Source organism: Pundamilia nyererei, unplaced genomic scaffold (genome assembly GCF_000239375.1).
Source record: "Pundamilia nyererei isolate P.nyererei 1_Seehausen unplaced genomic scaffold, PunNye1.0 scaffold00560, whole genome shotgun sequence".
Classification (NCBI taxonomy): domain Eukaryota; kingdom Metazoa; phylum Chordata; class Actinopteri; order Cichliformes; family Cichlidae; genus Pundamilia; species Pundamilia nyererei.
In genome coordinates this window covers 36696-48725 of record NW_005187961.1, presented here as the reverse complement: position 1 = coordinate 48725, position 12030 = coordinate 36696, and the positions used below count along the sequence as shown (strand labels likewise).

At 39.0% G+C, this 12030-nt stretch overlaps 2 protein-coding genes across 2 annotated transcripts in view; both read right to left on the bottom strand.

Moving 5' to 3' along the window:
• LOC102204280 (arachidonate 15-lipoxygenase B-like) overlaps positions 1-9355 on the bottom strand; it is a 13522-nt gene extending 4167 nt beyond the window's left edge. The window contains exons 1-8 of the mRNA XM_005754404.1: positions 9274-9355; positions 8887-9053; positions 8576-8719; positions 4196-4399; positions 3916-4002; positions 3663-3832; positions 1291-1412; positions 1114-1214 (exon numbers count right to left, since the gene is read on the bottom strand). Of these exons, the coding sequence (XP_005754461.1) occupies positions 1114-1214; positions 1291-1412; positions 3663-3832; positions 3916-4002; positions 4196-4399; positions 8576-8719; positions 8887-9053; positions 9274-9355 (1077 nt within the window). The remainder of the gene's footprint in view (positions 1-1113; positions 1215-1290; positions 1413-3662; positions 3833-3915; positions 4003-4195; positions 4400-8575; positions 8720-8886; positions 9054-9273) is intronic.
• A 93-nt stretch (positions 9356-9448) lies between these two features.
• On the bottom strand, positions 9449-11704 carry LOC102203996 (hydroperoxide isomerase ALOXE3-like). The gene is made up of 4 exons (XM_005754403.1): positions 11558-11704; positions 10623-10827; positions 9849-9933; positions 9449-9566 (listed from the first exon to the last, which is right to left on the bottom strand). Exons 1-4 carry the CDS (start codon positions 11702-11704, stop codon positions 9449-9451), a joined length of 555 nt encoding a protein of 184 aa, XP_005754460.1.
• Between the last annotated feature and the right edge of the window lie 326 nt (positions 11705-12030).

The window sequence follows — 12030 nt, the reverse complement described above, 5'->3', positions numbered from 1 at the left end:
TGAAGTTAACTCAGAAAGATCAATTGGAGAAAAAGAGTCTAACTTAACATCAATGGTACTAAGAGTAGCTGTAGATAATATTACATCTGTGGGATGATTATTGGTAATTTTTATTTGTGAAGAAGTTCATGAAGTCATTACTAGTTAACGTTAAAGGGATTGTTGGCTCAAAAGAGCTCTGACTTTTTGTCAGCCTGGCTAATATTTTATTATGGTGATTAGAGCATGCTCTAGGTATTAAAAATACTGATTTGAATCATATTTACGTAACTCGAATTTGTTAATGATGGAGTTTCATAGCGTTTTATGTTAGGACTCTTTACATTATACATGTCTCTCTTAGGCAGTATCCTTAGAAGGTATAGCGTACCTTTTTTATTAAAAAAAAATTCTGTCCATTAGGCAGATGAAGTGTAAGTTTATCAGTACAGGCAGTCTTAAACACTGTACTTAGGACTGCTGGGTTAGGACTGGTACACCCAGTCTCAGTTGAGAAACTGTAATTAGATTACAGTTTCAATGTTATAGTTACTTGCATTACAAAAATGCAATGCTGCAGTGAGCAGCAACAAGTATTGTATAATATATTACTTCTTTTGAGTAAGGACCCCAACACTGGTCTTTAACATACAATATAAAGCACCTTGAAGTGAGAGTTATGATTCTGCCCTTTATAATTACCATTGAATTAAACTGAAAAACATTTAAAATCCTTCGCATGACTTTCTATCAACTTTTAGATTTCTTAATACATTGGAAGATAAATTATGAACTACTTGAATCACCTTATGACTTAAAAGGAGGGCTGTGGCCTACAACAATGGTCATCACTGTAGTACATGAATGAGTGCACAATAAATGGCATTTCGATTGGAAATAGTTGTACGTAATTTCTGCTTCCATGTTCACGAGGTAAAGTTCAATTATGATCATAGAATACAATAAGCATTAAGTAATGTATTGTATTCACTGCTGATGGAGTTGCATCAACTCCTTCATAAACCTCAAAATTTTAGTGGATTTATCTATGCAAAAGTGATCCATGCAGAGAGAACTGAGAAAATCTGATGTGAACATCATCACTGATAATCAGGATATATTAAAATGCTTCACCTGTCCAGAGTTGACAGCTGAGTGCTGGGCAGAGCAAGTGAAGATCACCATGGTGACAAACTTGACCATCTCATCCATAGTGCTAAATTCTTGAGGAATTCCTGACAGAATAGGCAGAATAAATTATGAATTATGTCAACACAGAAATTAAATATAATATAATAAACAATGAACCACCTGTGGTTTCCTGTGAAAGAAATCCATACTGAAAAATTTCTTTAATCCAGTTCTGCAGTTCTGTGTCTTCTTGGACCTCAGCATCAGTCTTGTAGTAGAAGGCAAGTGTTGACTTCACCAACCTTTGGCCAAATGGAGACACATTCAAACATGTTCCTACTTCCATTGATGGTTTCTAAAACACATTATTTAAAAAGCTATAATGCATAACAGATAAAATAAATATAAAATATGTATGTTGGGTAATCAGGTTGTTAGTTTTTAACTGTTGCAAATCGGCAACGCCTGCCTCGAGAGGGTTAAAACCTAAAGAATTATGGATTTAATCAACTGCTCCCGTAACGGAACTGACATCCTCTTCTCGACAAAAAGCCTGGGCTCAGGAGAGCCCAATTGGCCTGCAGAGACGTTTGCTGTGTGATACTCTATGGCCGGTTGTGTTGTGTATTTAGCGACATTATCGATGGAGGACATTGAATGAGATCTACCAATTCGGAACCTCGATAACAGAGTTCTGGGTGATTGGATCTGGCTCGGACCTAGCTTATCGAAGAACAAGAAGCAGCTACAGCTGTTCAAAATCCCACCAGGCTGGCCGACAAGATAGACGATGAGTGGAGCTGTGAGTACTCAGACTGTGTTTATTGAACGCATATGGGCAAGATCTTGGAGAAGCTCACGGCTCTGCAATAGAAATTGAGAGATTTAGTCACCAGTGACAGACATTAGACCAGCTCTAAAAACTGGATGCAGTTGTTCGCACTAAACACAAACAACCACCATCTTCACTCATGCGGCTATCCCACTGGCAACAGATAGAGACCTGCCAAGGTTGAAGTTGACTGGAACAACAAAATTCTTCACTAATAACTAACGGTGCAATGGATAAAGGTTGATCCGTAATCCGAACTGATCCCAATCCACAGTTCTGTATGCAGGTGATCCGAAGATTCGAAAAAGAAGGAAAAAAAGTGTATGGTTCACATCGTCAGTCTGTCAAGTGATAATTATGGCCAGTGTTAGTGGTCCAAGTGGAGGAGCAGAGGAGTTTGCGGCATTTAAGCAGCCCTTTGCTGCCCAATCCGACTGGGCTAAAGCTATTACAAAAGCTACTGGAGTGTTTAGCTGCAGACGGGAGGCCGTATTCCCTTGTGCTAAACAAGGGGTTTAAACTATGACGAATGTGCTTGAGCCACGCTATGATATCCCGTTGCGCGTCCACTTCAGTGACAAGATTGTACCCAGGCATTTACGAGCAGGAAAAGTTTAAAGTTATGGCTGAACTGTCACAGACATCTTCTGTTGCCCAACTACAAATGGGTGGACCTCCAGGTCAACGGAAAGCTACGTGACCGTGACCACTGATTATATCACAGCGGAGTGGTAGATACAAAGTCCTGTACTGCCTTGTATTGCACCTTAATTTGTTTTTATATAATTGCGTGGAATGAGTCTTGTGTTGAATGTTTTTAATAGGCAAAAAATATTTAACTAAGTTAATAAGAATTTTTTTTTTAAAAATTCATTTTTTTTCTTTTTCTTGCCGATCTGAAAATTGATCCGATCCGTGACTTGAAACCGTAATCCGATCCGAACCGTGAGATTTTTGATCTGTTGCACCACTACTAATAACAAGATTGTTGTCTGAACTTTCTGTCTGACCTTCAAGGCCACCTGGGTCCACTGGAGACTTGATCTTCTTTCTCCTTCTTTTTTTCTCTTTCTCTCACCCAAACCGATCGCAGCAGATGGCCGCCCCTCCCTGAGCCTGGTTCTGTGGGAGGTTTCTTCCTGTTAAAAGGGAGTTTTTCCTTCCCACTGTCGCCAAAGTGCTTGCTCATAGGGGGTCATATGATTGTTGGGTTTTTCTCTGTATCTATTATTGTAGGGTCTGCTGTACAATATAAAGCATGGGGTGAACACGGGATACACTCACACACATACTCGTGTAACGGACACAGACACTGAGTTGTTTTTGTTTTGCTGTCCTTAAACTGCTCTCCTAGTGGAGGTGAGTCTGAGTAGAGTCCTTTTTTTCTCCTCCTGTCCCTGATGTTGTGAATTTTCACTGTTCTTTTTAAATGCTATCTATTCTGACCTGTCTCCGCAATGTGATGTTTGTGTAATATATGTATGGTCAGAAGGGTCAGTTTCACTGCAGGCAACTGCATGTCACAAATAAAGGCTTCATTCATTTATTCTTTCATTTAAAATAATAACTGGGAAGCCATCTGGAAGAATTTTGTTTTTGTTTCGGCAAGCATCTGAAAGTACATTACTAAATTTACCAGGGTGTGAAGAATGGCCTAGGTGAACTTCGAAATAAATTGAAGTTATTCTGTATGTTGTGTCAGACAAAGTGGTAATAGAACCTGTTGATGATTTCCCAAAGCTGGAGTCCATCATCCCTGTAGTAGAAGTTTGGCACATCTTTCAGTCCACGTTCCTCAATATCATCTGGGATACAGAGGGAGCTGTAGGTCAGTGAGGTCAGTGATCTTCTCAGGATTGTGAGGGCACCCTCTCCACCAGAAGATGTAAACTAGGAAACAGTCAAATCTTAGTGGCAAAAAAATACATGTTGGTCAAAAAGAACATTTGTTTGTCCTTTTTGTTTGTTTATACCTTAGCAAAAGTTCCTCCTTTAGATATCAGAAGCATCCGAGCTAAGAAGTTGATGTTCAAAGTGTAGCGAGTGTGAGGTATGAGAAGCTGAGGGAAGCAGAGAAGTTCATTTGTAAGAAGACTACTTTTTCCTTTCTTGTCTGATGTTTTATATTCAAATGTTTAATTCTGCTGTATAACATATATGTAAATGGCTAACATCAAAGTCACAAGTTTTGTTGCTTTCTGTACCATTTACCATTGTGTTACATCTTTGAAACAATTAATCAACTTTACATACCTTGTACAGTGGATGCACCATGGGAAGGTTGCGGAGCAGTGACACTGCAAAAACCTCAGCCAGCAGATGAGTGCGCAGCAGATGAGCATTTAGTTCATAAAGGTTGAAGTTTGCACTTCTCACAAACGTCTTGGCCAACAACCAGTCGTACTCAGAATCACTAGGATAAAAAATCGGGTTGTCCTTTGTTGGTTTCTGCTTCAGCTGCAGGAGAAGGAATAAATGTGTTTTCTTACTTATACTACCTTTTTTTTAATCATTACGAACTGCTAACCATCAAACACTTTTATAGATGTTGAGCAGACCAACTCAAACACAAACTGCAATGAAAAGCTTTATTTACTGTAAAAATAACCATTAAAGGCGCAGGAAAGAAACAGACCGAGGATCTTTGATAATCCAGGGAGACAGAGAAATGGCAGTTAGTGACTGGAAAGCACATGACTAGGAAAAGATTTGGATACTGAATGAAAGAATTTAAAGGTGAGTAGAGATTATTTGTCAAGTTAAAAAGGTCTTGTGTGAGGAGTTTGAGGAAAGGTGGCTGAGGCAGAGAGGAATAAAGGTAAGAGTAGTGGTGTGTGAGAGGCATAGAGGTGTTCAGGTAAGCAGCACACAGTGCAGGATTTACAGTGGCAGGACAGTCTGATGAAAGTGGAGAAGGGTCATGGCTGATATTCTTCTGAAAGATCCTGGGAAAACTGGCAAGCTGGAAGGAGGACTGCCGAAAAGCAAAAGTAGAAACTGCAGATTGACACTTTCCCAAAATTCAAGTCACAACAAAACCACCAGAGCAGAGACAACAATCAGGCGTAGGATATCTGCCTCGTTGCTACTTAAATACACTAGGTTGACAGAACCAAATGGCCCTAGTTGTGCCAGAGAAACCATGTACACCACAGTCACACCCAGCTGCCAAACTGTTCCTGAAAAGCAAAACAGAAAGCGGTAGGTAAACCCCATCCACGCTGGATCGTACCAGTCCTCCTTTTCCCTGGTTGGCAAATCAATGATTCTACGTCACAGAAAAGTCTGCCTTCGTATCCTCTGGCTGTGATGTAGGTGTTAAGGCATGGAGGGAACTGTGATTTCAGTCTCTTCGCCCTTGTAATGTAATTTATAGATAATTGAAAGGGGAGAGACTAGTAGCCGAGAGTCTTAGGGGTCATGTGGAGGAAGGAGCCACTGCTGTTTGTGTCAAAATATTACTAGGGAACTAAAGATAAATCTGCAGTCTCTAAGTCAGGTTTAAGGACCCAATTTGGGGCTGAAGGGATGGTGAATTGTAAGAAGTGTGACAAACAGAACGTGCTGATCAAAAAACCTGTGATGATGATGGTGGGGAGTAACTGGCAGTTACTTCCACAGGAGCCTCAAGGGCCAAACCTCCGTACTGAGTTGTTTCATAAGCTAACCCATACGGAAAAGAAATAGTAAAAACTTATATGTGATTTACTCATGAAAGTGGCCACTTTCTCATTACTTTCATACATTGTTTTAGTAAGTATCCAAAACATACAAGTTTTATTATATAATTTTTCAAGGGATCTTATATCTGTTTTTACTCTTGTATGCTTTTCATACAAGTTTCACACAAGACAGATACAAACTTTATAAGATTTATATATATCTTTTCCATATGGGAACTGTCAATTAAATTCAGCACCAGAGTTTAAAATCACTTAAAAAGAAAGAGTGCCAGTGACAGGTTGTTGCATGTGGGGACCTTCGAGTCCAGAAGACACCGCTTACCAGTACCGCCACATTTAGAGGTTGGCACTTTCTTTAGGTTGAATGAGGCAGGTGGCCAAGAAAGGACAGACAGATCGCAATATGTGCAGAGTCACTCCACAAATCTCTGCCATCTCCTTTGATGCCGGTTTTGTGTGACCCTGCTGCATTGGCTCCCATGCTACAAGCTAACAGATAAATCCCAATAGCTAAATTGACAAGATGAGAATTTTGAGAATCTTGTATGATCTTGTTGTGATTGTTTTAAGTTTCTGTCTGCTGTTTTTATCTTTGCTTTGTGTTGTTGGCGTTTTGTTCATATCTAAATATTAAGAGAAAGATCACATGTGACTCCTCATTAGGATAGGATTAGTGTAGGTGTATGAGATTTTAACTTCAGATTGATATTGTTAGATGATATTCCTGAGTAGGGATGGGTATCGTTTAGGTTTTATCCGATATCGGTGCCAAACCGGTACTTTTGAAACGGTGCCGGTGCTTAAAGAATGGAGAACACAAAATTGGTCCAAAAACCTCTCATGTTCAGCTGTTTTTTTTTGTAAAAAGATAACAATGTTAGCCTTTTCTGCAGCTATGGGGCATATATGGTATCACTCTTGGCTGGAAGCAGTGCTTAAACAATGGAAAAAACACAAACTTTGTCCAAAAACCTCTCATGTTTAACTGTCTTCCACTTTTTCTTTGGTCATTTTAGCCTTTTTGGCCAGGGTGAAGGGAGTATCTGCCATCAAACAAGAAGTCAGCTGCATGTAACTACGACTGTGTTTGCTAGTTCACCTTATATGCATTAATTTAATAATGTGGTTAGCCTACTCAGCATAAATTACACACGAACAACATTAAGCTACTCACACAGAGAAGAACGGCTGCTGCTGCCATTATCATCCGTTGTCATTTTTGCTACACTGGCAGGGCTAGGGGCCAGGACTCTCCTCTTCGGGTGCAGTAGATGCGCTCGGTGTGAGGTCTCGCAGCACGCTATCAAATACGGCGCATTTTTCGGCTTTAAAAAAAACGCTATGCGTCGCCAGGTGTTTCATCGGATTTGAGGTGTTACCTCCTTTGACAGTATCACAGTATCACCTTAAAGCACTTGTTGCAGGCTGCTGAGTTTGCATATTTTGCTGTGAAGTACAGCCAGACTTTTGACCGCTTGCCTTGGGCATTTTTAATCTGTAGCTCCGCTCTAAAATAACGTACGTACCTGGACCCGCCTACTATCCTCGGAAACGTAAAATGATTGGCTAGAATTCAAAGTGTATGACATCTCAGGAAAAAAAAGCACCGAAATAAAGCACCGAAATGTGCGCTGCTTTTCGGTCTGGTTACTACCATTTATGTCAGAACCGATACCGGTACCCATCCCTATTCCTGAGACATTCCTTGATATGCTGCTTAGAGATAGTGGTTATTCTCAAAGCTGAGCCAACCAGAATCTATCCAGCCGTTAAGCGATGATGTGCTGAATCCTGCTTCCGGTCCAAAAGTACTCTGCTTTTAATAGGGCTATTGTGCTTTTAACATATTTTAATGCTTTGTATCTTGTTCTATTTCATCTCAACAAGCCCCTAAAAACAGTCAGTGATCACTGTCGGCCTCTCTCTATTTTTATTTCCGCTAATCATTTTAAAGCTCAGTTTTTTAAAACCTTACGATGTAACTACAGCACAGCCCATGCAGCAGTATATTAATGACTAACCTTGTTTTGTGGATGGATTATCTCACTTGTTCCCCTGACTGAAGTTTGGTCCGTGTACAGCATCCTGCCATGCGATTACATATGTTCCTAACCATCAGGGACCCTCATGTTGGTTTTTATTGAGTGGAAAAAAGTGTGTTCATCCTCCAGCTTCACTGTGCTAATGTTATGCTAACATAGCTGTGTCGCTAGCGATCATGCAGCACATCATTATATACCTGCTAGTCCAACTTCTGTAATCCTACAAACGCCACTGCTGTTTAGTTTTCTGTCGTCATTTATGTTGGGAGTGATAGCAGAGCTGTAACGTTTTAATTTTTTCAGAAGTCTCTCAGTCAGAACATGGTGTATTATATTTAAATGGAAGCTAGCGAGCTAACTCCCTGCTAACTTCGACTTCAGTTAAATTTCATAAATAATTCAGTTTTCATGGATGCCTGGATGTTAAACTTAATCATTACACCTGGTAAAACAGCAACACTGATCATTTTATTAAAGATGAATGAATTTAGACAGTTTTTAAACTCTCAGTAATGCTGCAGAGATCTTTTGACTTAGGAACCTGCAGCGGAGTTTGGGCCCAGACGCGACTAATGACGTCAGCCTTAAAGACCGGATAGACAATCAATAAGAGAATTGATAATGAATGGAATCCACGAGTGATATTGATATTGGAATTGGAATAAATTCTTATTAATTTCATTCCCTAGCTAAAGCTACTGAGAACTTTTTTCTGGCACAGACATTGGCAACAACAACAGGGATTGGTTTAGCAAGAGCTAATCTCTATGCAGAAGGAAAAAGATAAACAAAATCCATATACAATAGATGCACATTGTCTAAAGCAATTTGAGTGCTCAGGTAGGCTTGAAAAGTGCTATATAAGAACCAGTTAATTTACGTTATTAATGTCTGAGTTCTAAGCTCACCTGAATAGCAACTGGCATTAACTGATCAGCATTGTTTTTCCAAAGTAGGACAAGCGGGGCCATCAAGAACTGTTTGTTCCCATTGATGGTGTTTGACTCCACTTCATCCAAAATCTTGTAGTCACACAGGAAGATGTTACCCTTCTGTTTGAAATTTCAGAAGGAATGACAAATTATTTGACCCCATGCATTTAGTCTGGGTATTACAACTGCAAAGTAAAATTTGCCAATACAAATACCTCACCAACATACAAATAAGAGCAACCAGATATCAGTCAACTTTATTTAATAGAAATTTAAATTAAATAAACCTCCATTTCTTCTGCCAAATTATGCTGACCATCAGGGAAAACCGTTTCATCCGTGACAGATAAGTTATTGGGCAGTTGTGTACAGCGTTGGATCAAAATGGGATTGGTACCATTTAGAAACTGATAGCCAAAGAATGCATCTTCCTTCCAGTGTTGAGAGACGTATTCTAGAAATAAAACATAATTTTACTTCTCTGTGTTTAAAATGCTTTACAATCCTTCTCAACCACTGTTAATATCATAAAATTTGACCGCAGGCAAAAAACAGGAAAGTAAAATTCATCATGTCATGGACATAAATGCCAGAGTCCTAATAATATGACTTATTCTATGTTACTTTATGTGCTATTATACATTATATAATATGGTCTAATGATTGTTCATTACCTGAAACCTGAGTTTTGTGGACATTTAATAGTTGTTTAATATCCTCTATACAATTAAACTTGTTAGACTGAAGCATTCCCATCAGTCCCAGCCTTCCCAGTCTAGAAAAAAACACAGTAGCTTTTTCAGATGATTAGAATCATATATATATATATATATATATGACATGAGGGGTTCACCCTGTGGCCCCAATGTAGACCATCTCCACAGTCTTAGTCAAAGAGAAGCGGATGTCATAGGGGAGTGATAAAACACTGTCTGCCTTCAGGTGGGAGATGCCCTGCTTGTCCCAGCTGGAAAAGAAGATAAAGGCAAAACATATAAAATATACAAAAACAAAATAACTTAAGTGTAGTGGAAAGGGATTATAGTACAGAAAACAAATGGCATTACTGACTAATTGTTTGTATATGCACATCTATGCTTCGACCATGCACATCAAATTCTAGCAGATATTATGTGGTGTTTAAATTATCTTGGTATTTCACAAATTTACATCCAGCTGATCGAGCCAGGGGTGGAGAAGGATTTCAGGCCTTCATTCTATTGGTTCTCATGATGCTCTCATCTCTTACCTGTAGATTTTCCGTCTTTCCAGAAGCTCCTGTTCCCGACTGTACGGGCTAAGAAGTCTGTGCTTGTCTTCAATTGCTGTGAGAGCTAGAAAAAACACACACAAGGTAAAAATTCTTTTAAAAGACAGAACGGTTTGGATTTGATCTACCTGCTTGGTCTGTTTCATTAGTTCTGGTTACCAGTTGCAGATGTTCCTGCTGGTTTTCATGATATTGTTTGTTTTTGTTTTAATTAACTCCAGATGTTTGTGGTCAGAGTTGATGATAAATTATAATATAAGTTATTTCCATTATTCCTAGAATTTTGCTGTGCTTGCAGCACTTTTACTCTTACTTTTACTTTGTCGTGTAGTGTACTTAGTGTGTACTCAGTTTGTGTGTGGGCGTGTCAAAATAATGAGGAATCTCCGGAATGTTACAGATACTGGCCAAAAAACTACCAAAGGTAGATTGCAATGTAAACGCTGTCTTCAGGTGGAAAACTGGAGGAGCAATACACTTGCTGCTGATTTGCTCCTCCGTCTTGTGGTGGACAGGAACTATTCTCTCAAACACTCACTGAGGAGATCCAATTAGCAAATTCTTTATTGTCTATAAAATTTCTCTTAAAGATTTAAAAAAGAAAAAGAAAAAAGAAGACAGGCAGAAAAAAAAAGAAGACTTTCTTAATGTGTCATTTTTCAGTTAATTTTTATAATCTTTATGATCTCTTCTAAATGAATAGCTACATCATTTTTTGCTTTTAATTTATTCATTTCTAACATTGACACAAACCTGCTCCCTCTCTGAAGTAGTGCGGCTTGCTGTTAGTGATCCAGCGGTAGACAGGAAAGCTGTATTTGCCTCCCTCAGGGGACGTCACATCCACCTTAGCAGGATACCAAGCCATGTTTGGGACAAGCGTCTGATTCTCTTTTTCTAGCTCTATCAGTGCTAGATGTCCAAGGGATTTTCGGCAGGACACAATAAAATGTGACACCTGAAGTAAAAGTAGCATATACCTTTGAATACCTTTGAAAAATGTACAATAGGTCAGCATGTATTAAACTGACAATTGTATTTTATCATACGTCTTTACCTCCTAGTAATCACAGTGCAGTTACTATACAGGCAAAATTAAAATGTACATTTCAGTTTCAGAGTATTTAATGCTATAAATCACGATGTAATCTCATATAACCATGGCACAAATTTAAACATCCATTTTCCTGTGGAGAATATTTTATCTGATTAGGAAGGATACCACCCTTCCCACTGTGGAAAGTAGAGCCTTGTTTCGAATAACACGGCCAAATTGATTAAAAACTCCAGAATGTGACTAACTGTAGTTGAGTTTATGTACGACAGACTTTTAAGGTGGCTGTAATCAAACCACTATTTATTAAGCTCTCTCAGGTTTTGTCTTGTCTCCCACAGTTTGTGTTCCATCCACTCTCCCTATGCTCTCTTTTCTTTGACCTTACTTCCAAGTAATAACTTACTTCCAGATGGCTGCCTCTCCCTGAACTTGCTTCTTCTGGAAGACTTTTAACTTTTATAAGGGAGTTGATTTCCTACTGCCTTTATATTGCTCATAGCAGATTATCTGTTTGTTGTGGTTTTCTCTAATGTCGTATGCTCTTTACCTTAAAATAGAGACTACCTGGAGGTGACTGTTATTGTGAATTGAGTTTATATATATAAAAAAAGTAACTGAGTATCATACTTACTGCTCCCCTGTAGAAAGATGGCACACAGCTCCACAGGTGTGTGCGTTCACTCTCTCCATCTGTGCCGACTAGCTTAATGTAGATCTTGTTAAAAGTGGAGGCATTGGAGACATTGCCAGTGAAAATGATCACCTCATAATCGCCCATTTTCACTCTTGAAAGAAGAAAAATCCTGATGGGAACAAAATTATATTAACCAAAAGATATTATGAGAAGTAATTTCAAATGTGTCCTCTATCTACGATCAGTTTCAGTGCAGAAACTGTCAGTGTTATCTATCTTACCTCTGCTAATGACGCCAAGATCTTACTCTGAAGAACTTCCCTGTTCATCTAACAACTCAAAACCGATTTCTCTTTTTATGCAGAACTTGTGGGAGTGTCCTCTAAGGTGCATCTGTCAACAATGTTCAACCTTTTCAATGTTTCATTTCATTCGTTCATTTAAAATCTCTGCCGTTCTGTGTCTCTGCA